Source organism: Dasypus novemcinctus, chromosome 1 (genome assembly GCF_030445035.2).
Source record: "Dasypus novemcinctus isolate mDasNov1 chromosome 1, mDasNov1.1.hap2, whole genome shotgun sequence".
In the NCBI taxonomy this organism is placed as follows: domain Eukaryota; kingdom Metazoa; phylum Chordata; class Mammalia; order Cingulata; family Dasypodidae; genus Dasypus; species Dasypus novemcinctus.
The window spans coordinates 98,130,709-98,156,299 of record NC_080673.1 but is presented as its reverse complement, the minus strand read 5'-3'; the positions used below and the strand labels follow the sequence as shown (position 1 = coordinate 98,156,299).

Sequence of the window (25,591 nt, the reverse complement as noted above, 5' to 3'; positions counted from 1 at the left end):
TAGGGAAATACAACATGCACTGGGGAGATCTGAGGCTTTGGATAGACAACAGTCCTGAATAAAAACCCTCTATGCACAAATTACCTAAATTTCAAAAACTTCTGTTTCCTCCTCACTGTAATAGGTATACGACTACCAATACCACAAGCATGTCTTTAAGTTTAATTTGAATGAGATGATCTAAGCAAGGTATTACACATATATTATGAACTTGCAAACAAAACATCTGTTTTCTCCCTCCTCTCTCTTCCTCTCACCCTAACCGCAATCACCATGTGCTATGTTGTACCAAGGTCTCTTGCACAGGGAGCTGCTCTATAGCATCGGCCCCACAAAGGACCTGCAGTGGCTTGGAGTTGTGTACCCCAGAAAAACATGTTCTTAATCTTAATCCATTCCTGTGAGTGTGAACCTACTGTATTATGGACTTTTTGATGAGGTTACTTCAGGTCTGGTGTGCCCCAGCTGAATCAGGACGTGTATTAACGCTATTACTGGAGGCCTGGTAGAGAAGGCCACAGAGAAAGAGTCATAGGGAGCAATCAGGAGCTGGAAGTCAATGGAACCCAGAAGAGAGAAGGGAAGACACCACCATGTACCTTGCCACATGACGGAAAGGCTAAGGAACACCAAAGATTGCCAGCCAGTCAGAAGATAGCAACCCCAGGAGAAAGCAAGCCTTCAAGCCTCTGAAACTGTGAGCCAATAAATTCCTGTTGATAAGCCAATCTATAGTATGATATTTGTTTTAGAGAAACTAAAACAAGGCAGATTATCAGAAGCATTCCTGGTAAGCAGACTTTTAATGTACTGATTAAACAACAGATGGACAAATTAAAACACAAGAGAATTCCAGGAAGGTAGTCTAGAAAGGCAGGGTACTCTCTTCTTGCCCAGAAAAATAGCTAGAGGACAGGTGGGAATGGCCTGGGGAAAAGTCTTCTAGGGTTTGGGACAGCAAGGCAAAGCTGGACACTGCCCAAGGCAAGAGAGGGGGCAAAGGAAAAGAATCGCGACAGCAAAACTGAGTTAACAGCCAAAGCTGCAAACGCTGGCACCCTCCTCCCCACTAGACACTTTTGAATTCTCAGACCTTGGGGATGACAGCTACAGACAAAGGGATCCCCAGGAAAGGGGAGAAAGAGGGACACAGCCTAAGGCTGACTCAGCTTTTGACCCACAGATTTGGTCTGCTATGTCCCACAAGCCTTTCCAGGCCAGGTGGGGTTGCACCATTGTTTGCCTTAGGAGGTGGCAAGGGACTAAAGAGATCCATCCCTCTCAATTGCCCTCTCTACTGACCAGGATTGATTGTTGAGAACAAAGAGGAAATGGAATTAGTTCCTACCCAGGAAAAGAGTTGGGGCTGCCAGCAAAGGATGGAGAACTGCCTCTGAGAAAGGCTCTTAGCCTCCAGGCAGGAACCTCAATCACATTGCTCTGGTCTGTGTTGCAGCAAACACACGCTGATCTGGAAATGAACTGAGAGGGCTTCCAAAGAGCACCATCTGCTGGCAGATCAAGAAAGTGTATGTAAAGAAATTAAATAAAATGGGGAGGTTTTCCTCAGGCCTTTACAACCTCCCTTCTTCGGGTCCCAGAAGGTAGGTCTGCAAATCATTACTGGGTCCAGGGCCCAGATGTGAGTAACTAACAGGCACAATTCTAAAGACCCTGACAGGTTGAAATAAGAATCAAAGGATAACAGTAAGACACAGCCTCCTGCCACTAAAACCTTATGAAGAGAGAGAAATCAAGCATCTGAGTAAAATCACCACCCAAATCAGATGCCTAGACATCAGCAAAAATCACAAGCCATACTAAGAAAATGGAAATAAATGGCCCAAGAAAGGGAAAACATCAAAGCCCCAGAAGAGACACAGGATTTGAGATAACTAATCAATAGATATACACAAATTTCCAAAATCAAATTAATGAGTTGAAAAACAATATGGATAAAAAGATAAAGGTCATCAAGACACTGAATGAGCTCAAAGAATAATGTAAAAACCTGAATAAAAAAGTAACAGAGGGAAGCGGATGTGGCTCAGGTGATAAGGCCTCCACCTACTATACAGGAGGACCTGGCTTTGATCCCTGGGACCTCCTGGTGAAAGAGAAGAGAAATTGTGCCCGTGCAAGTGCCTGCATGGCAAGCCTGTGCCCATGCGAGTGTCCTCATGGGAGCCAGTGCCTGCACAAGTGAGTCATGCAGCAAGATGATGATGCAACAAAAGAGAGAAGAAGGGGAGAGTCAAGTGTAGCAGAGACCAGAAACTGAGGTGGGGTAATTGACAGAGAACCTCTCTCTACATCAGAGGTCCCCAGGATCAAATCCTGGTGAATCCTAGAAAAGACAAGAAGAGAAGACAAGAAGAGAAACAGATACAGACGATCACACAGCAAATGGACACAGACAGAAAGGACAGCAGGGAAGGGGAGAAATAAATAAATAAATCTTTTTAAAAAGTAACAGAATTTGTAGAAATGAAAGACATGATAGATGAGATCAAAAAACACATTAGAGAGAAATGGATTTGGCTCAATGGATAGGGCGTCAGCCTACCACATGGGAAGCCCAGGGTTTAAACCCAGGGCCTCCTGGTCCATGTGGTGAGGTGGCCCACACACAGTGCTGCCATATGCAAGGAGTACCATGCCATGCAGGGGTGTCCCCCACATAGGGAACCCCCCACACAAGGAATGCGCCCTGTAAGGATAGCCGCCCCACGCTCGAAAGGCACAGCCCTCCCAGTAGTGGCGCTGCACACATGGAGAGCTGATGCTGCAAGATGATGGAACAAAAAGAGACACAGAGTCACGGTGCCACTGAGAATGCAAGCGGACACAGAAGAACACACAGCAAATGGACACAAGAGAGCAGACAACCAAGGAGGTTGGGGAGGAGGGAGGGAAAAGAAATAACATAAATCTTTAAAAAAAAAAAAAAAAAAGACATAGGCTGACAGAATGGATAAAAAAACATGAACCATCCATTCACTGCTTACAAAAGACTCATCTTAGACCCAGGAACACAAACTGGCTGAAAGTGAAAAGTTGGAAAAAGATACTCCATACAAATAGTGACCAAAAAGGAGCAGGGATTCTATATTACATTGGACAAAACAAACTTAAAATGCAAAAAAAGTTATGAGATACAGAAGACCATTATTTATTAGTAAAAGGGATAATATATCAGGAAGAAATAACAGCAATTATGCACCTAACTAGGGTGCCCCAAAATTCATGAGGCAAACTATGGCAAAACTGAAGGGAGAAATAGACATCTCTGCAATAACATTTGGAGACTTCAACACACCACTCACATCATTAGGGAAAAAACAACTAGACAGAAGACAAAGAAATGGAGAATTTGAACAATATGATAAATGAGCAGACGCATGCAGAACATTGCACCCAAACGCAGAGGATTATACATTCTTAAGTGCCCATGGATCTTTCTCCATGATAGAACAAACGTTAGGGCACAATGTAGCTCTCACTAAATTTAAAAAGACTGAAATTATGCAAAGTACCTTTTCAGATCATAATGGAATGAAACTGGAAATCAGTAATAGAAAAGAGGTGAGTTCACAAATGTGTAGAGGCTAAACAACACACTCCTAAATAATCAGTGGATCAAAGAAGAAATTGCACGTGAGTTAGTAAATATATTGAGATGAATGAAAACGAGAACACAACTTATGAAAACTTATGGGATACACTGAAGGCAGTCTTGAAAGGGAAATTTATAACCCCAAACCCTATATTTAAAATGAAAAAAGAGGTAAACTCAAAGATCTATCTGAACAACTGGAGAAACTAGAAAAAGAACACCAAACCATTCCAAAATCAAGCAGAAGGAAAGAAATAATAAAGATTTTTTAAAAATTAATGAAATTGAGAGAAAAAAAATAGGGAAAATCAGCAAAACCAAAAGCTGGTTCTTCAAGATGATCAATAAAACTGACAAACCCCTAGCTAGACTAATAAAGAAAAAAAGAGAGAAGATGCAAATAAATAAAATCAGAAATGAAAGGATCTTGAAATCCTTGTTTAAACTCATCCAGAAAATTAAAGAGGAAGAAAAACCACCCGAAACATTTTATGAAGCCAACATCACCCTAATACCAAAGCCAGATAAAAATACTACAAGAAAAGAAAATTACAGAGCAATCTCTTTAATTAATAGATACAAAAAATCTCAACAAAATACTTGCAAATCTAATCCAACAGCATATCAAAAGACTTATACACCACGACCAAGTGGAATTTATTCCTGGTATGCAAGGGTGATTCAACATAAGAAAATCAATCAACATAATACACCACATTAACAAATTAAAGGAAAATACACACATGATCATCTCAATTGATGCAGAAAAGGCATTCAACAAAATCCAGCATCCTTTCTTGATAAAAACACTTCAAAAGATAGGAATAGAAGGAAAATTCCTAATACGATAAAAGGCATATATGAAAACCCCACAACCAACATTGTACTCAATGGGCAAAGGTTGAAAGCTTTCTCTGTAAGATCAGGAACAAGACAAGGATGTCCACTGTCACCATCATTATTCCATATTGTACTAGAAGTACTAGGTAGAGCAATTAGACAAGAAAAATAAATAAAAGCATCCAAATAGGAAAAGAGATGGTAAACCTTTTACTATTTTCAGATAACATGATCCTATAGGTAGAAAATTTTGAAATGTCTACCACAAAGCTACTTGAGCTAATAAATGAGTTCAGCAAAGTAGCAGGATACAAAAACAATATGCAAAAATCAGTAATGTTTCTGTACACCAGTACTGAACAATCTTAGAGGAAATCATGGAAGAAATTCCATTTGCAAAAGCAACAAAAAGACTCAAATACCTAGGAATCAATTTAACCAAGAAGCACAGGACCTGTGTGCAGAAAACTACAAAACAATGCCAAAAGAAATCAATAAAGACCTAAACAAATGGAAAGACACTCCATGTTCATGGATTGGAAGACTAAATATAGTGCAGATGGCAATCTTACCCAAACTGATTTATAGAAACAATGCAGTACCAATCAAAATTCCAACAGCTTACTTTACAGAAATAGAAAAGCCAGATTCGTTTGGAAGTGAAAGTGCACCCAGATAGTCAAAAGTATTCTAAAAAAGAAGAACAACATAGGAGGAATTTCACTGCCTGACCTTGAAACATATTACAAAGTTATGATGGTAAAAACAGCATGGTATTGGCATAAAAATAGCACATTGATTGGTGAGATAGAATTTAGAGCCCAGATATAAATCCTCACCTCTATAGTCAACTGGTTTTTGGCAAACCTACCAAGTTCATATTGACAGGACAAAACAGTCTCTTTAACAAATGGTTCTGGGATATTGGATATCCATAACTAAAAGAAGGAAAGAGGACCTCTGTCTCACTCCCTATACAAGAATTAACTCGAAATGAGTGAAAGACCTAATATAAAAGCCAGGACTATAAAACTAGTAGGAGAAAATATAGGGAAACATCTTAAAGATCTTATGGTAGGTGGTGATTTCTTGGACTTTACACCTAAAGTATGCACAACAAAAGAAAACATAGATAAATGGGACCTCCTCAAAATTAAACATTTTTTCACCTCATAGAATTTTTCCAAAAAGGTGAAAAGGCAGCCGACTCAACAGGAGAAAATACTTGGAAATCACATATCCAATTAGGGTTTAATATCCATGATATAAAGAGAGTCTACAGCTCAAAAATAAAAATACAAATGGGGCGGCAGACTTGGCCCAGTGATTAGGGCGTCCACCTTGGCCCAGTGGTTAGGGTGTCCGTCTACCACATGGGAGGTTCACGGTTCAAACCCCAGGCCTCCTTGACTCATGTGGAGCTGGCACATGTGCAGTGCTGATGCGCGCAAGGAGTGCCCTGCCATGCAGGGGTGCCCCCCGCGTAGGGGAGCCCCACGCTCAAGGAGTGCACCCCGTAAGGAGAGTTGCCTAGCGCGAAAGAAAGTGCAGCCTTCCCAGGAATGGTGCCGCACACACGCAGAGCTGACACAACAAGATGACACAACCAAAAGAAACACAGATTCCGGTGCCGCTGACAACAGAAGCAGACGAAGAAGATGCAGCAAATAGACACAGAGAACAGACAACCAGGGGGCGGGGGGGAAGGGGAGAGAAATAAATAAATAAAAATAAATCTTTAAAAAAATATAAAAAAAGACAAATGGCCCAATTAAAAAATGGGCAAAAGACTTGAACAGACATTTGTCCAAAGAAGTAATACAAATGGCAAAAAAGCACATGAAAATATGTTCAACACTAGCGATTAGGAAAATGCAAATCAAAACTATAATGAGATATCATTTCACACCTATCAGAATGGCCACTATTGCAGTCAGTGACTGCTGCTATGGTTTCCACTATAAATGCAAGAAAAAGAAGTCCTCCCACTTTCTGGCTGGCTGGCTGTGGCAGCCAAGACTGAATGGGGGAATACAGGAAATCCTAAAAATGGGGAAAGGGAAATAATCTTTGAAAGTCAAATGAACTTAAAAACAGCAAATAGCCTTTTTACTCCACAAAAGAAGTCTGAGGTTTGTATTTACATGAGAAGTGTTGGACAACGATGTTACCGACACTCATGCCTTCTGGTTAAGCTTTAACAACTTTGAAAGGTTAAAAAAAAACTGGATTAAAAGCAAGCCAGTGGTTCTTCCCGTTGGTCCTGGAATGATCCTGGACTTTGTGTGAACACTGAAAGAAAAAAAAAAAAAGAATGGCCCCTATTAAAAAGACAGAGAACTACAAGTGTTGGAGAGGATGTGGTGAGATAGGAACACATATTCCCAGTTGGTGGGAATGTAGAATGGTACAGCCACTGTGGAGGACTGTTTGGCAGTTCCTAAAATAACTGAATTTAGATTTGCCACGTGACCCAGCAATACCACTACAGGGTATATACCTAGAAGACCTGAGAGCAGTGACATGAACAGACATTTGCCCACTGATGTTCATAGCAGCATTATTCAGAATTGCCAAAAGCTGGAAACAACCCAAGGGTCCAACAACCAATAAATGGATAAACAAACTGTGGTGTACTCACACAAAGGAATATTATGCAGCTGTAAGAAGAAATGAAGTCATAAAGCATATGACAACATGTATGAACCTGGAGGATATTATGTGGGGTGTAGCAAGCCAGACACAAAAGGTCAAATATTGTATCATTGAGCTACAATGAACTAAATATATTGTGCAATCTCACGGAGTTACTAACTTGAATATTGGTCACCAGAAAATAGAATGAGTTTAGAGAATGGAAAGCTAAAGGTTAACTTGTGCACAAGTGGGAAACAGGATGTGTATGAATCTTTGGAAATTAATGGAAAAGGTGAAAGCCCAACATTATGTTTGTAACTAGCAATACTATTATATGGGTATGAAATTAGTTTAAAGGGAAGGTCTAAGGTCATGTACATAACTAAAAGAAAAGCTAAGAAACGTAATATGGAACTGTATAGCATAGTAAAACCACATGTAAAATATGAATATGGGTAAAATTGCATATATAAGAGCATCTTTCTCTGAAACTGAACAAATGCATGTTAATACTACGATGTTAATATCAGACCAAAAAATATGCTAAGTGAAAGAAACCAGACACAAAGTACTACATATTGTATGATTCCATTTATATCGAATGTAAATATAAATCAATTTATAAAGACAAAATTAGATTAGAGGTTATGTAGGGCTGGGGAAGGACTGCCAAGGGGTGTGGAGTATATCTTTTTGGAGTAAAGAAATTGTTTACTTCGTTCTAAAATTTTTTGTGGTGATGAATGCACAACATTGTGATTACATTAAAGCCATTGGTTATACATTTTGGATAGATCATGTAGTATGTGAATATATCTCCATAAAATTGCTTAATAAAAAAAGAAAAAGAAAAAACACATGTGCCCACTTTATTTGGTATGAATCATTAACAACCAAAGCAAAGTGAGCTCAGCATTGTAATGTCCACCACATTCCCTTTATGTTTTTAAATTATCAAAATGTGGGGTAGGGGAAAGTATTCTAAATATAATTCTGGCAGTCTAATGCACTAAATAAGCTACTCATTAAATGAGACAGCTTACAAAATTTTCCTAATACGATATCTCATACAAAGCAAGGACTTGCCATACGAATTTTCTCATCACTCCCACTCACATCCTCATTCCTAAATGTACTTATTAGTGTCTAGTAACTAGCCAAAGATTTATAATCTGGTGTTAGAAATAATTCTGACTGAATTGGTTATTTACTGGGGTTATTAGAATTTCAATAAGTTTAGTCTCTACAATTCAGGACAGAATTTCTTTGAAATACTACCTAGTTTTTTATACATAATGATGGCATTCATTTTACTCTGTAGAATTATAATATTACAATAGACTTTGGACCAGAATCTGTTTGCAGATTTGTTCACCAAGTATTTTGGTGTGATAAGATTTTAAAGTGTTAAACATCTAATATATGAATAAACACATTAATATCCTTTTTAACACTGAAACTATTATAAACTCTTAAGTATCATAAAACTTTGAATAAATTTTAAAGCTCAATAACAATATTTCAATCCTAACTTTTTAAATGCTTCAGGGATTCAGGGCATACTCTGGGTTATCAAACAACAGAGAGGGGAACATAATTTTCTGCACACTTGTTATATGTCAAGCACTGTGCCAACCATTTTATATAATTAGCTTATTAAATCCTCCTAATAAACCCATGGAGTATGTAGTGTTTTCATCATTTTTACAGATGTGGCAACTGAGGCTCAGAGATTAAATTAACAATGCTCCAAAGAGCCTATACTAGTCTGCATGTACAATTATGCACTTGCCTTTCTTTACTCACAATAAGGATACAAATACACATAAGTAAGGTTTATTTTCTAGCCTGTCATTACATACTTACATATCTATTGAACATGTTGTCTGTTTTCCCAATAATGACACCATTGAGCAGGATTTTTGCAACTGTATCAACTCCCTCAAAAATCAGTTTTACTTTTTGCCATTTGCTAAAAAAAAAAAAAATTTTAAAACAAAACGTATGAAATTAACTTCAGTAAGTCTTGTTTTATCTGTTAAGTGCTAAAGTAAGAAATATTTCTCAGAAAACATACATTATTAAAAAGTGGTTCCCAAAGAAGTTTTAAAAAGTACTCGTTTAATACATTTTTATATTCTTTGAATGATCCAGCTTATCCTTCTTCATAATATATTAATTACCATAAAATAATGAGCACAATTCAGTTTCCAAATGCACTGATTTTTCCCAGTTACTTCACAAATTTCTTAAGAGAAGTAAGATAAATAGACACAAAACTGTTTTTACAAAGTATTACATTTATAGAAACTACCTATGATAACATACGAACCAACTAACAGGTATTTATGAGTGAATATTTTGTGCCCAGCACTTTGATAAGCCTTTTAGGGAACTAAATCTCTGAACTGAAAGAGACTGCAATCTGGCTGGCATCCATGTCTAAAATGCAGGAAACAAACAGAAAACTTCAGACCCTTCTATTATGTAGCATGATCTTATTGGACAGACTATAAGTGCTATCAAAGCTTATTTTATAAGGAAAGACGTCAAGAAAAACAGAAACTTAATGATGGGTGAAATAATAAAATGTGATATATCAAAGCATTAATCAGCAATAAAAAGGAATGAAATACTGATACATGCTAAAACATGGATGAACCTTGAAAATTTTATTATGTTCCATAAAATAATCTTGTCACAAAGGACCACATATTGGGAAGTGGACTTGGCCCAATGGATAGCGCATCTGCCTACCACATGGGAGGTCCAAGGTTCATACCCAGGGCCTCCTGACCTATGTGATGAGCTGGCCCACGCACAGTGCTGATGCGTGCAAGGAGTGCCATGCCACACAGGGGTGTCCCCCACGCAGGGGAGCCCCACGTGGAAGGAGTGCACCCTGTAAGGAGAGCCACCCAGCGTGAAAAAAGTGCAGCCTGCCCAGGAATGGGGCGGCACACACGGAGAGCTGATGCAGCAAGATGACGCAACAAAATGAGACACAGATTCCAGATGCCACTGACAAGAATACAAGCAGACCCAGAAGAACACACAGTGAATGGACACAAAGCAGAAAACTGGGGGGTGGGGAAGGGGAGAGAAATAAATAAATAAATAATAAATCTTTTTAAAAAAAAAGGACCACATATTGCGTGATTGATTCCATTTATGTGAAATTTCCAGAACAGTCAAATCCATAGAGAAAGAAAATAAATTAGTGGCAGCCTAGAGCTAGGTGTGGAATGCCTGCCAATGGATACAGCTTTTTTTTTGTAGATAGATAAAAATGTTCTAAAATTGATTTTGGTGATGGTTTCACAACTCCGAATGTACTAAAAACGATTTACTTATATACTATAAATGGGAATTACAGTTCAATAAATTTGTTACATACTTTAAAAAAGGAGGGGTGGGGAAACGGACTTGGCCCAGTGGTTAGGGCGTCCGTCTACCACATGGGAGGTCCGCGGTTCAAACCCCGGGCCTCCTTGACCCGTGTGGAGCTGGCCCATGCGCAGTGCTGATGCGCTCAAGGAGTGCCGCACCACGCAGGGGTGTCCCCCGCGTAGGGGAGCCCCACGCACAAGGAGTACACCCGTAAGGAGAAGCCGCCCAGCGCGAAAGAAAGCGCAGCCTGCCCAGGAATGGTGCCACCCACACTTCCCGTGCCGCTGAGGACAACAGAAGCGGACAAAGAAACAAGACACAGCAAATAGACACAGAGAACAGACAACCGGGGGAGGGGGGAGGAATTAAATAAATAAATCTTTAAAAAAAAAAAAAAAAGGAGGGGTGGGTAGAAATGCCTAGGTAGAAATAGATCCCACAGAAAGTACAAAACCAAAGCAGGGAAGGGCTAACAGTATCAATAACATTAAGATAACAGACTTCATTTAGTGCGGAATCTGTGCTGGGGATTTAACCTCGACAAGACAGTGGAGCAGTAGGCAGGGAGTGCAGGGAGGGGGTCAGGGACAGGCAAGATGAAGCAGTTTAGTATTTTAACAGACAAGAAGAAAAGTTTAAACTTGATTTGCCAAGCAAAAAGAAGACACTTGCCTTTCTTGAGCAAGGCAAAAGCAAATTTTGGGAAGATGAGTCTAATGTTTCTACACACAAAAGACTGGAGAATAAAAACACAAAGCAAAAAATCTAATTAGGCAGCTGTTGGCCTGATTTCAGTTACTCACTAATAAAAGTCTGAACAAAGGTGGAAAGTTTAGAAACGAAGTAGAAGGGGGTGAACCAAAAGAAATGCTGGGCAAAAATTAACAGGAGTTAGAAACAAACTGAATACAGGGATATGAAGAGATATTTTGAGCCAAAAACCTACACAGAGAAGAATGCACAAATGGTGTTATCTTAAAAAATGAGGCTGTTAGAATATGAAGTTAGTTTTAAGAGGAAGTCAGTTAGTTAAATTTTGGATAGGTTAAATTCAAAGTGAGGTGGGAGGAAAGCGGCTGTGGCTCAATCAGTTGGGCTCCCATCTACCAAATGGGAGGCCCTGGGTTCATGTCCCAGGGCCTCCGTGTGAAGGCAGGCTCGCCCACATGCTGCAGAGAGCCGCCCAGCCCGCAAGCACCACGAATGCCCCTGGCCCGCAAGTGCAGCAGACAGCCGACTCAGCAAGGTGATGCAACAAAAAGGGAGACAAGCAAAAAAACACAGAGGAGTGCACAGCAAATGGACACAAGAGACCAGAAAACAAGCAAGCCATAAAGGGGGGAGGAAAATAGAGAAAAAACATAAATACAGACACAGAAGAATGCACAGCAAATGGACACAGAGAGCAGACAGCAGGCAAAAAAAAAAAAAAGCCACAAGGGGGCAGGGAGTGAGGTGGGACTGCTACTAGAGAATAGTTTAAGGATTATTTGGAATAAAAGCCTGGAGCACAGCTACTACTTGATATTGAGTGCAATATTCTGGCTTTATCTTTTAAGACATTAGTAAATATTTTTTAAAAGTCACATAAAAAGAACAGAAGGATTTGATTATTCTGTTTCATGCAGAAATAACTGGTAATATATATATGTAACATATATATGTAATATAATGTGACATATAACATAAAACAATACCTGTGCTTTTCCTCATGTCTCACAACATAGTTCAAGGCCAAGGTCATAGACTCCAATGGCTTGTTAGCACCACGCAGAATAAATGACATATCTCTGCTCCTACCTCACACTGTTATAAATGTACATACTCTATTGATTACTGGGGGTGGGAAGAGGAGCTGCAAAGAAGAGAATGTGGTAGGTCTAGGAGATTATATTACCCCCACTAGAAAAACAACCCAATAAGATACAACTTTATGACTGGGGTTTAGTATCACTATCCTGTGTACAAAACAAAACAAACTGTAGATTCACTTTTATAGTGCAAGGCTTTAATCTGACTTAACTTTCTAATACGTGATCTAAATAAAAGATTACTGCTTAGACAATAAAGAAGAAAAGCTCCTAAAAATTTTCTACACAGACACACACATGTACATATATACACACACCTACCTAATGTCAAAGGGCATCTTAAATGTCTTGCTGTAGGTCCAGTTATCTAAGGAGATCCATCTGTAGTTAAGGTCATTAAATCTGTAGTAGGGATCCTGTTGATACGAGGTAGAAATTATGGTAGATAGTTAAATATGAATTATTAATAAATAAAAATAAACCTGAAACAAATTATTTATATTAGTTATAGAAACACCTAGAAATTAATGAACTCAGCCTAGGGGTACAAAGGAGTCAAATCATTAACATCAAAAAATGTAAAAAAAAAAAAACCTGAAATAAAAGAGCTTTGAGGTATAAATAATATAATTTTATTATGAAAAACATGTGTGGAAAGTAATGTTGGCTTCCCTTGTCAAAACCAACATAGAACCTTCAAGGTATTAGCAGAGAATGAAAGAATTTTGGGTGTGTAGGGATGAGTCTCTGGTTGTCCTGTGGGTGTCACATTGCCACCAGCTACCACTACCCCAGCTGGCCTCCAGGGGGCATGCTTCTCCTCTACTGTCCAAAGGTCAGCAAAACTCCCATTCCTTGGATTCATGAAGCATTTCTGAAGTTATTTTTTACTTGGCTTTACTAAGTGAGTACAAAAGGATCTCTACAGAGAATATATAAGCAGTGAGGATACTACTGAACTTACAAACTGTAGGTTTCCTACATTATCCTAAATCAGAGGTCAGCAAACCACAGACCCTGGGCCAAATGCAGCTCACTGTCTGTTTTTGTGCAGACAGTGAGCTAAGAATGGACAGGAATCCATAAATACAGTTCGATGATGCACAGCCACGCCCATTCATTTCCATATTACACATGGTTGCTTTTGAGCTACAATGGCATAGTTGAGCACAAAGTGTAAAATATTTCGTACCTGTCCCTTTGCAGGAAATGTTTGTGGACACCTGCCCTAAAAGACTGGCCTACTGGGGTTCACAGACGCTGCTCCATTTTACTATCTAGTCCTAAGACTTCAATGCATCATCCTTAGATCTTTCTTCTTCTACCCCTTTTCCACCCTTTCCTTCCCAGAGAGGTTCTCCAGTCGTGAAGCAGAACAGAAAGGGTAAACGAAACGGTTCATCCCTCCACGAACAATAGAATGGCTGTGCAGAGAGGAACGCAGAATGGCTTCTCCCTCAGGCAGGGAGAGAGTCCAGGGCCCCACTCTCTAAAAGGCACTAAAACAACACTCTGCACACATAAAGATGGAAAGAAAGGTATCTGCCAGAAACTGTTCTTGATGGGAAGAAATATTTTCATATGGGTGGGGGTTAGGGCTGGGACCCATGAGATTTAATAACAATCACCAAACGAACTTTAAGGTCTGATTAATGAAGTTTTTGTTCTGCTGAATGGGGTACTCCAGGCCCAGCAGATCTGGTTCCTTTTCTGCTCTTCCCCTCTGCCAGACTTAGCCTCTTCAATGAATAAACAGGGAACAAATATTTAAGGACACAGGTTTGACAGGACACCTAATTATTAGCCTACCACATGTCTCCATCGGCCCTATTTATAACTCTACACTGTGGGCTTAGTCCAGTACAGTTAAAAATATGAGAAGGAAGGTGTGAAGACAGTGCAGCTGCAACGAGTCCATCTGCTAAGCCTCAGAGATCTGTCCTCCGTTTCCCAGCTCGTGAAGGAAGCTGTATGTTAAGGTTGAGAGGACAATCTTCTGAGATACATTTTTTTCTAGATAAACAAAATATACAGGGTAAAAATTTTCTCTTACTAAGGGAAAATATCTTATCCAGAAAGAAAAAATAAAAATTGCAGAAGCTTAGATTACATTTCTAATAGCCATTCCAAATGCCAACTGACCCATTTCATTTGGTTCCAGGTTAGTCTAACTCTGCTTGCTCGTATTAAAATTCTGAGTCCTTGGGAGAGAGTGTAAACTACAACATAAACTATAATCCATGCTTATAGTGGTGCTCCAAAATGTACTCATCAAATGCAATGAATGTACCACATTAATAAAAGAAGTTGTCAATGTGGGAGGAGTGGGTAGTGTGGGGAGGGGGGTATATGGGAATCTCTTATATTTTATAATATAACATTTTGTGTGATCTATGTATCTTTTTTTTAAAAAGATAATAAAAAATGAAAAAAAAATTCTGCAAACAGCAGCTCAGTCTTCTGTCTGATCATGATTAAGGACCCATGTAAGCCACTGGGTAAGCCAACCCATAAATCCTAAAAACAATAACAGTATCATTTGTTGACCATCTAATATATATCTGCCTCTGAAATGGACACTCTGATCCTCAGGACAAACATGTGCAATAAATACATTTTCACAGAAGAGGAAATTAAGGCTCCAAAAGGTGAAGTGACATGATTGAGGTCACACAACTAAGCAGAAGTGCATCCAGAAATGAAATCAACTCAGTCTAACACTATAGTCTTCCAACTATGCTCCAATGCTACCCTGCCTCAGCCCACAAGTACTTACACTTTCATATCAGAGAAATGCTGCTGCAACAACAAGAATAACAATAGCAAATAGTTTCTGCCTGTGGCCCTATTAAGGCAGGTTCTACTGTATTACCATGTCCAAGGCTCAGAGAGGTTACATAACTCAACGTCACATGGCTATTCAGAGGTGGAGCACTGATTTTGGCTTAGGCAATGCGGCTCCAGAGTCCATATGCTTAATCATCATCTAACACTGCCAACAATGCTGGAAATGTCAAAAGTAGTTCAAATGTCAGTGGTTTTTACAATGTATCCCCTGAAGGAGCAAGGCTTTTTTGCTTGGGTTCAATCCTAGCACATCCCTGGTATCTGTGCAGCCTTGTAAAGGTGTGTAACATCCCTCGACTTCTGTTTTCTCAAGTCTAGAATGGGGATAATGATCATACCTATACCTCAGAGGATCAGTATGAAGACAGCAGGAGGTAACATATGGAAACTGCTAAACCATGTTCAGCACTAGTGAACACTCGAGAACACATGAGCCTTACTATTGTATATACTGGTATGGAGGGAATTCTTAGCAATATTAAGTTAAAGAAAAAAGCAAGTACAGAACAATATACAGAGAATGTCATTACTGGGGTTTAAGGAGTAGAAATCTATATATGATATATGTATGTATGTTTATAACATCTAGAGAGGAACACACAGAAACTGGTAAACAATAGCTGTCTCGATGAAAGGGAACTGGAGAATTGGGAGACTGCTAGAAAGAGACTTGCTTTGCATTATAGACCCTACCTTTCCAATTTTTTACCATTTACATCCTTTACCTATTTTTAAAAGATAAACATGATTGAATCTTTCTCAAAAAGAAAATAATAAGGTAGGTTGGTAGCACAAAAAATGACTAGGGGGAAGCCGATGTGGCTCAACTGGTTGAGTGTCTGCTTCCCACGTCGGAGGTCCCGGGTTTGGTTCCTGGTGCCCCCTAAAAGAAAGACAAACAAGCAAGCAAATGAAAAACCAACTCAGGGGAGCCAATCTGTGGTTGAGCAAGGGCTTCCCACTTACGAGGTCTTGGGTTCCATCCCTGGTCCCAGTACAAGGAAGGAATGGTTATAATACATGGTCAGTTGAATGATGAGATCCAGCAAAGAACAACGTAAGAAGTGAGAAAAAAAAATGGCATCAAGGTTTCAGGTTTAGCTCACCAAGAAAACACTGGTGCTTTTATTAGAAATAGGTAAAATAAAAGATGCTGAAGATTGGAGAGATTGAGAGAGGAGCTATTTGGTCATAATGAGTTTCATATGTCATGTGGGTAGAAGAGTCAAGCAGAATTTCCAACTGGATGTCCATCAACAGATAAAGGGATAAACAAACTGTGGTCTATTCACACGATAGAATATTATGCAGCTATAAGAAGAAATGAAGTCATGAAATACATATGACAACATGGATGAACCTGGAGGACATCATACTGAATGAAGCAAGACAGACACAAAACGACAAATACTGTAGGGTTGCATTACTATGAACTGAATATATTGTGTAACCTATTGTATGATTCAAAAAAAATGTATAGGTATCCAGTACATTTAATTGAGAAATATGTTTTTATTCAACTGTGTTTTCTTTCTAGTTTTTAATTGTTTATATTTTCAATTATTAAACATACAAAATAAAGTTTAAAAAAAAGAATTTCAAACTAGAAATCAGGAGAAAAGTGTTAGTTGGAGACACTGACACTATGGGACTATAAGAGACTTCCAAGAGATAGCATAAAGAAAGAAGTGGTATATAGACTGACCCTCAGAGAATACTTGGACTTTTGGAGAACTTTTAGAAAATAAGATGTTTTTGTTGAAATATTTTGAACAATAGTATACTATGCTCTTGTCATTGTCTTCAATGGACATTTTAAAATTAAAATTACTACTTATTCTTCCTACCAATACACAGTGTGGGAATCCTTGCTCCACAATTTATTAAATACACGATTTGGGGAAGTATTAAATACATGATTTGGGGGAAACTTCTCTGAGTTTCAGTCAATGTGATTAATTATACTCACACCACAGTGTAGTGGGAAGTATGTGAAAGAGTGTACAGAAAGGGCCAAGGATGTTCCTTGCACATGGAAGACACAAAATAAATATTTCATGAAGACAAGTTTTATAGTGTAGATTGAGGTTATAAGCTTACATGTGATAAGGACTGTACAGTACTCATGAAAGATTAAGTCTTCAATTTAATCTTTAATTCCCAGTGTTGCACTGGATCACATGGAGCAAAATCCTCCCATGCCCTAAACACACTCCATGTCTCATCAAAAGAGGAAGCATATGTCTGAGTTTAAAAATCAGGATTTTTAAAAATTTCTTTTTTTTAAATTGAGGATTTAAAAACTTTATGATTCTTTCCAGAAACTGAATTGATAACTATTTCTGTTCAAATCTAAATTTTACGTGCAGGCATTAGCTAATTTATCTCCTTGATGTCATTTTTTTTTAAGATTTATTTTTTTATTTATTTTTTCCCCTTACCACTCCCCCCCCCCCCACCCCAGTTGTCTACTCTGTGTCCATTCGCTGCGTGTTCTTCTGTGACCACTTCTATCCTTATCAGCAGCGCTGGGAATCTGTGTTTCTTTTTGTTGCATCATCTTGTGTCAGCTCTCCGTGTGTGCGACACCATTTCTGGGCAGGCTGCGCTTTTTTCACGCTGGGCGGCTCTCCTTACGGAGAGCACTCCTTGCGCATGGGGCTCCCCTACGCAGGGGACAACCTTGCATGGCAGGGCACTCCTTGCACTCATCAGCACTGCACATAGGCCAGCTCCACATGGGTCAGGAGGCCCTGGGTTTGAACCTTGGACCTCCCATGTGGTAGGCGGACACCCTATCCATTGGGCCAAGTCTGCTTCCCTCCTTAATGTCATTTAATAGTGATTACCTCTGGAAGCCAGATTTCCAATTCTTCTGCTTCATATTTATCTATATTTTCTTGGGCACGGTGAGAATATTTTTCAAAATTTGTGTAAGTGAGGATTTGCACAGGAAAGCTGAGAACATTCCTAAGAATTCTCCTTAGCTGAGTGTCATAGCATATGGTAATTAACTAGGTTTTCTGCAACACTAGAATGTGACTTCCCACAAAAACAGCAATTCTAGTCTTATTCATTTCTTTTTTATTCCTAATGCCTAATATAGTGGGGGTATAATAGTAGGCTATATGAATGAATGAATGAATGACCATTAGTAGGGAGCCTGAAGACTTTCCAAGACACCTACGGTTTAGATCTTGTGTAGTCACCTATGAAATACCTAAGACTGGTCACAGAGTCTCTTAGTAACTGCAAAAGTCGGTTAGCCAACAGTTAGGACCAAAAACCCTGTCTTTGGTCTTCCTTGACTCTTCTTTCTCTTATACCTCACATCCAAATCATCAACAAATCCAGCTCAACTCCTGTGGGTTCTACATTCAGAATTCTCACAATCATGTCTCACCATTTCACTACACCCTGGTCTAAGCCAGAAATCATCTCTTGCCTACAAGAGTCTCCGAGTTGGTCTCCAAGTTTCCATTTTTTGTGATACTATAATCTTCACACAATAGCTAGAGTGATCCTTTTAAAAGGTAAATTTTATCCTGTGGAACAAAATCAAACATTGTTTTGCCTGGCTTGCAAGTCCTGCATGATCAGCCCCGGATGCCTACTTGACCTTATCTACCTCACCTCTGGCCCTCTGGCTTCCAGCCATACCGGCCACTTTACTATTCTTGGAACTTGTCAAGCATGGTTCCACCTGGCCAATTCTCCCACACCCTACCCCTCGCTTTTTGTTCTCTATACAAGACATGCTCTTCTGCTTAAAAGTCACTATCTAAAAGTCACCTCATCAAACAGGTTGTCTTTAAATACTTTTGGTTTTTTTTTAATCACAACCCTTCCCAACCAGCCTTCATTCTCTCTTACCCCTGCTTTATTTTTTTTCAGTATACCAACCTGTTCTCATAGTTTCTATTAACTTGTTTATTGTCTGTCTCCTCCACTATAGTGCCCATTGGGGCAAAAACTGTTTTCTTCACTACTCCATTCCAAGCATAGCACATTCTATATAATGAATAAATACTAATGAGATTTGTTCTATGTTCTCCCATAAACATAGCATTTTGCCAATGACTGATTTAAATGATAAAATATCCAGAAATCGGGAAACGGACTTTGGCCCAGTGGTTAGGGCGTCCGTCTACCATATGGGAGGTCCGCGGTTCAAACCCCGGGCCTCCTTGACCCGTGTGGAGCTGCCCATGCGCAGTGCTGATGCGCGCAAGGAGTGCCGTGCCACGCAAGGGTGTCCCCCGCGTGCGTGCGGGAGCCCCACGCGCAAGGAGTGCGCCCGTGAGGAAAGCCGCCCAGCGTGAAAAGAAAGTGCAGCCTGCCCAGGAATGGCGCCACCCACACTTCCCATGCCGCTGACGACAACAGAAGCGGACAAAGAAACAAGACGCAGCAAATAGACACCGAGAACAGACAACCAGGGGAGGGGGGGAAATTAAATAAATAAATAAATATTAAAAAAAAAAAAAAAATATCCAGAAATCAACATCCAAAAAAGGATATTGTAATAAAACGCCTGGAATAACAACATCACATTATTCAATAATGATGCTGGTGTGACTGATTATTTTCAATAAGCCTGGTATCCCTTAAGCCCCAAAAAGGCCTCCTCTCTCTCTCATCCCACTCCCATTTAAGACATATATATATGCCTTATTGAAACTTGAAATTTTTCTAAGAATGTGTGAAGAGATGTGAGACATTGCAAATAATCCCCAATAAGGAAACGTTAGTTATTTCACACTATGAGCAACCTCATTCTTATTAAGTGGTATCCAAACATTGATTATTGATATATAGTCTAGGAACATGGGGCAATATTAAGATTTGCTAAAGCCACTAATTTTCGATGGGCTTAATCCTGTCAGTAAGATGAGGCAAGGGGAGACCCTGAAAAAAATCCAAGCAATCTCAAAGTAGATGTAGGGAAGCCTCAGTGTGCCAAGGTCAACTGTGATCTAAGCCAGCTGTAGTCTTAGAACATAGCTGCTGGGAAGCGGACTTAGCAATGGATAGGGCATCCACCTACCACATGGGAGGTCCACGGTTCAAACCCTGGGCCTCCTTGACCCCTGTGGAGCTGGCCCATGCGCAGCGCTCATGCGCGCAAGGAGTGCCGTGCCATGCAGGAGGTGCCCCCGCGTAGGGGAGCCCCACGCACAAGAAGTGTGCCCTGTAAGGAGAGCCGCCCAGCACGAAAGAAAGTGCAGCCTGCCCAGGAGTGGCGCTGCACACACGGAGAGCTGACACAACAAGATGATGCAACAAAAAGAAACACAGATTCCCGGAGTCGCTGATAAGGATAGAAGCAGTCACAGAAGAACACACAGGGAATGGGCACAGAGAGTAGACAGCTGAGGGGGCGGGGAAGGGGAGAGAAATAAATAAAAAAAGAACATAGCTGCAGTCTGTGTGGTCTATGTAATAGTTAAAATATTTAAGTTTGAGATTTACTTAAAAAACAGTGATCAGTGTCACTTCCAGCATTCACTTCCTTTGTGATATACATTTAGAAATTTTGCATAATCCTAGTCGACTATCTTGTCAGGAAGTAAATTTAGAATGCTAATCCTGACAGTCACCCACAGTGCTTCAAAAATACATGGCTTTTCAAAAAAACTAGAGGCACAGAAATTAAGGCAGGCTACAGAGTCAGGCAAACCTGGGTTGGAATTCCATTTCTACCACATAGGTGCTACATGCCCTGGGCAAGTTCTTAACTTCTCTGGGCTCCATAAGTCCAGATCATCCATAAAATCCAGATGGGAACTCCCACTCTGCACAGTTTGTTACACTAATTGGAATAACACATGCAAACAATTTATCAAGTCCACCTTGTTCCAATCAAAACCATCAAAGAATGAGAATGCAAAGTGCAATAGTTGGACTCTAAGAAGTAGCAAAAGATGGACGTTTGTTTGCAAGTCTATGAGCACAGGCTGCCAAGACATTATCCACAAGCTGCTGCTCAACCATACCCCAGTGGTCTGTAGACTGGGACATTTACTAAGACATATTGAGACAGGATATGTGGGCACACACTACATATCCTGAGAGGAAACAGCACCTTTCTTCATATCCCAGTAGCCTTCAAAATTACTTAGCTGAGAAGCGGATATGGCTCAAGAGATTAGACTCCTACCTACCACATGGGAGGTGGCTGGTTTGGTTCCTGGTGCCTCCTAAAGAAGACAGTGAGCTGGCATGACAGACAGGCACAGCAAAGCTGTCACAACAAGATGATGCAACAAGAGACACAAGGAAAAAACCATTAGGAGATACACAACAGAGCAGCCAACAGAGGTAGCTCAGGCAATTAGACGGCTCCCTCCCACATAGGAGGTCCCAGGTTCAGTTCCCAGTGCCTCCTAAAGAAACAAGGAAGATGAACAGATACAGTGCAAACCAGGGGTGGGGAGAAATAAATAAATAAAATAAGATTTTTTTAAAAAAAGTTATTTAGCATTTTCACTAGAATTGCCTATTCCAACTATACTCTTACAGTTCTTATTCTCCTCAACCTGTGTGCTTCATCAATCCCAAATCCGACTCCCTGAGACTTAAAAGAGAAAATGAAAACTGAGACATTACTGGCTAGAGTTATGCAAAAGGTTACTGTCCTCTGCCCTTACTCTCCCCCACCCCGCCCCGCGGTACTCCCTGCCAACAGTAGATAAATTGCCTGGACATTTACCTCCACAGACCACAAGATGCAAAGAGGAAGTCAGTGCAGGACCTACGAGAACAACGCAAGGCCCGGGGGCTGCCGCTCATTCCCGGGGCCCCTCTCACCACCAGCGGAAGGCCGGCGGGGCTCGCGGCGGGTGGGCCACACACAGTACCTGGATCAGGCCCTGCTGGACCAAGGCGCTGTGCACGCAGCCGGGGACCGCCCCGGGCAGCTCCAGCGAGCCGTTCCCGCTGCGGATCCTCCAGCTCCCTCGCAAGCTGTAGGTGCGCGTCCCGCCGATGGCGCCCACCCCCCACAGCGCCAGCAGCAGGAGCAGGTGGGCGCGCATTCCGGCAGCGGGCGCCGCGGGGACCTAGCTGCAAAGGATCGCGGCGCTGCAATGCACCCGCAAGCAGGCTTTCCAGTCTGCTCGGAAGAAGGTAAGGCGCAAACTCTTCCCGCCCCCGACTCTGGCCTAGGATCCGCCCCCAGGTCAGCTGAGTTACCCGAACCCGCCGCTGCTTCCGCGGGGTGACTGCGCCTGGGCGACCGAAGTGGCGCGTCGCTGCCGCCGGAGCTCACAGCGGTGCTTGGCTGCAGGCTCGGGGCCTAGGGTCTCAGCCCCCTCTACCTCTTCTTGGTCTCTCCGGGATGCAAAAACTTTGCACCGTAATTGGGGCACCCAAGATCTTTGAGCGCAAAGCTTCTGGGAGTTCAGGGACAGACTAAGCGGAGACAAAGGCTGTAGAGACTAAGCTCCGCACTCCTGCGAGAACCGAAACGCGAGCCAAGCCGCCCCTCACCCCCCGTCACCCCTTCTGTTCCCCCAAATTCACACTCCATCCACTCTGCAGTTTGGCGGCGATAACGCCCACCTACAGCCCCCACCGGCTGGTCTAGCAGACTCCCCAGCCCTTGAAAGAGTAAACAGCAACGACAAGTAATAGAATCTAACTGGTCGGGTTGTTTTGAGGACTAAGAAAATGTGTGTACAGGGTGTCCCGAGAGGGCCTGGCCCAGAGCGAGCGCAGCACGTTGTTAGTAAACTCTGATGTTGTGTTTTATAAAGCGCCAAAGAGAAGGCTCCTGAGGTCCCAGGGCTGGACCAAACCAGTGAGTTTGAAATTCTCTGCCTGCCGTTCATTGGGCAAGCCACAAAATCTGTAATATTTCATTTCCTGAACTCCGTAATGTAGGCAATTCCTCCTTTTTCGGGGTGTTTAAAGCATAAAATGAGTAATATGTGTGGCCGTCCGTAAAAACGCCATTACCTAAGAAATACCACAGTTTTATTACAGTTCTCTGGTAGTCACGTTTTTGCATTAGAGTATAAAAGTGATCCTAAAAAGTTATGAGAGGGGGAAACTTTGTATATTATCTTGTTCCTAAATATTACTGGTTGATCTATCTATCTATCTATCTATATATATATATATATATATTTTTTAATGTTCTTGCCATTTGTGGTGAAGAAAACCTTTGGAAAGTGAGCAGTCCTAAATTATCGTTTTGTGAATCTGGATTTCACATTACATGAAATAGACGTACATCCTTGTGTTGAAGTTTTGTTTTTTTTAATTGGAAAAGTTGTGAGTTAAAAAAATAAAAATCATGCATACCATACAGTATTCTCATTTATTGCCAGACTACCAACACCTTACATTGTTGTGACACATTTGTTACAAATGATGAAAGAACACTGTCATAATAGTACTGCTATCTATAGTCCATAGCTTGTTTTTGGTGTGTTTTTCCCACAAACCATCCTAGTATTAATGCCATGTATTAGTATTGTATATTGGTGTAGTTCATGAGAGAACATTCTCATATTTGTACTGTTAACCACAGTCCATCTTTAACCTTAGGGTTCCCTGTGTTATGTGGTCCTTTCCGTTGTTCAGTCCATCCAAAGAGTTTATTCAGTAGCTCTTGGTTTCATCACAGAGTTGTGCTGTCATCAGTTCAGTCAATTTCAGAATGTTTTCATTAATCCAAAATGAAAAACCCATACCTCCTTATACCCCTCATTATTGACCCTTTGCTATTGCTGTAAAAATATTACAATAATGACTGTTAACTATAGTCTATACATTATATTAGTTGTATTTTTCCCATGTATTCCCATATTCTTTTTGTTTTTTAAGGTTTATTTATTGCAGGATTTCCCTGGGCCTTTTTTTTCTATCCACATCCCCACCGCCACCCCCATGGCTCCCCTCATCTGTCTGCACATCTCTTAAGGAGGCACCAGGAACCAGCCCCAGACCTCCCATGTGGGAGGCAGGCACCCAATTGCTTGAGCCACATCGGCTCCCTCCATATTCCTAACACCTTATGTGGCAGTTTGAATCTATTTATGAATTCCAAAAAGAGAGATTATGTTTGTAAACTGGTCTGTTCCTCGGTATAATACCCTTTGATTGTATTAGATTCAGTTAAGACGTCTTTGGTTAAATTATGTTAAGATTAGGGTTTTGATTTGACCACATCAGTAGGGTATAACTCAGTTTAAGTCCCCAACCCCTTGGTGGCCTATATAAACAGTCACTCAAGAAGACACAGAAGAGGCACAGGATGAAAGAGCACTCCACAGACACAGAAGAGTCATTTCAGTCCTGCTATGTGACAGAGAGAAGTTTCAAACAGCTAAAGCCCCAAGGAGAGCTGAGCCATTTGACTGATAAGTCTACAGCTGAAGAGACCAGAGCCCTGAGCCGCTAAGAAGGCCAGGAAAGAAACAAGCCCTCCAGCCTACAGCTGAGATTGGGAGAATCTGTGGGTGCACAGAGCCTCAAGAGGACGTGGAAGGCTGAAGTCTTGCAGAGATCGGCAACCATCCTGCTTCACCACTTGGCAACTGACTTTGGGTGAGAAGGTCAAAGGAGTGCTTATGCAAAATAACAGTATCTCATTAACTTGTGATTGGTTTGTTGAGGTCTTCTATTTCTTCTAGGGTCTGTGTAGTTCGTTTATGTGTTTCTAAGAATTTGTCCATTTTGTCTACACTGTCTAGTTTGTTGGTGTACAGTTATTCATAGTATTCTCTTTGGATCTTTTTTCTTTCTGCAGGATCAGTGGTAATGCCCTTATTTCTAAATTTATTTTTTTCCTTCCTTCCTTCCTTCCTCTTTCTTTGGTCTAGCTAAGGGTTTGCCAATTTTGTTGATCTTCTCAAAGAAACAGCTTTTGGTTTTGTTGATTTTCTCTATTGTTTTTTTCTCAAGCCAAGTGAGAAGGAGAGACCAAGAGAACTGCTCAGAGAGGTTAGGGGCCTACAAGAAGCCAAATCTGGCACCTCACTCCACAGCCAGATGCTGCGACAACAGAAACTCCTATGCCAACCAAAACGAGCCAGTTGAGGGAATGCTTGGGAAACCTTGACATAATCCCCTTGGGCTTGAGGCCTAAAATGTTAGAGCAAGGAGAGAAGGTAACAGCAGTAACTCTGTGCACTGCTAGTATTTAGCACATCAATGAGCCAAGCAACTAGGCCAAATAAGTCAAGAGGACACTGCAGGAGGTAACCAGGCTTGAGCCAATAATATCATAGATTCTGCCCAAGAGAGCCCCAAAAGACAGCAAGACAATTTTTTCTTAGACTTTATACCCGAAGCAGAAGCAACAAAAGAAAAAATAGATAAATGGGACCTCATCAAAATTAAAAACTTTTGTGCCTCAAAGGACTTCATTATGAAAGTCAAACAACAACCTACACACTGGGAGAAAATATTTGGAAGCCATATGTCTAATAAAGGTTTAATA

The 25,591-nt window shown here is 40.8% G+C and overlaps 1 protein-coding gene across 2 annotated transcripts in view; it reads right to left on the bottom strand.

The window, feature by feature from the left end:
• The window catches only part of MANBA (mannosidase beta), a 140,269-nt gene extending 117,903 nt beyond the window's left edge, over nucleotides 1-22,366 (bottom strand). The window contains exons 1-3 of one of the 2 annotated variants that reach the window (XM_004459862.4): nucleotides 22,002-22,366; nucleotides 12,616-12,710; nucleotides 8,960-9,065 (exon numbers count right to left, since the gene is read on the bottom strand). In XM_004459862.4, the coding sequence (XP_004459919.2) occupies nucleotides 8,960-9,065; nucleotides 12,616-12,710; nucleotides 22,002-22,178 (378 nt within the window). In that variant the 5' untranslated portion in view covers nucleotides 22,179-22,366. Of the gene's footprint in view, nucleotides 1-8,959; nucleotides 9,066-12,615; nucleotides 12,711-21,853 lie in introns of both variants that reach the window. The other variant, XM_071215333.1, reaches the window with a different exon arrangement.
• Between the last annotated feature and the right edge of the window lie 3,225 nt (nucleotides 22,367-25,591).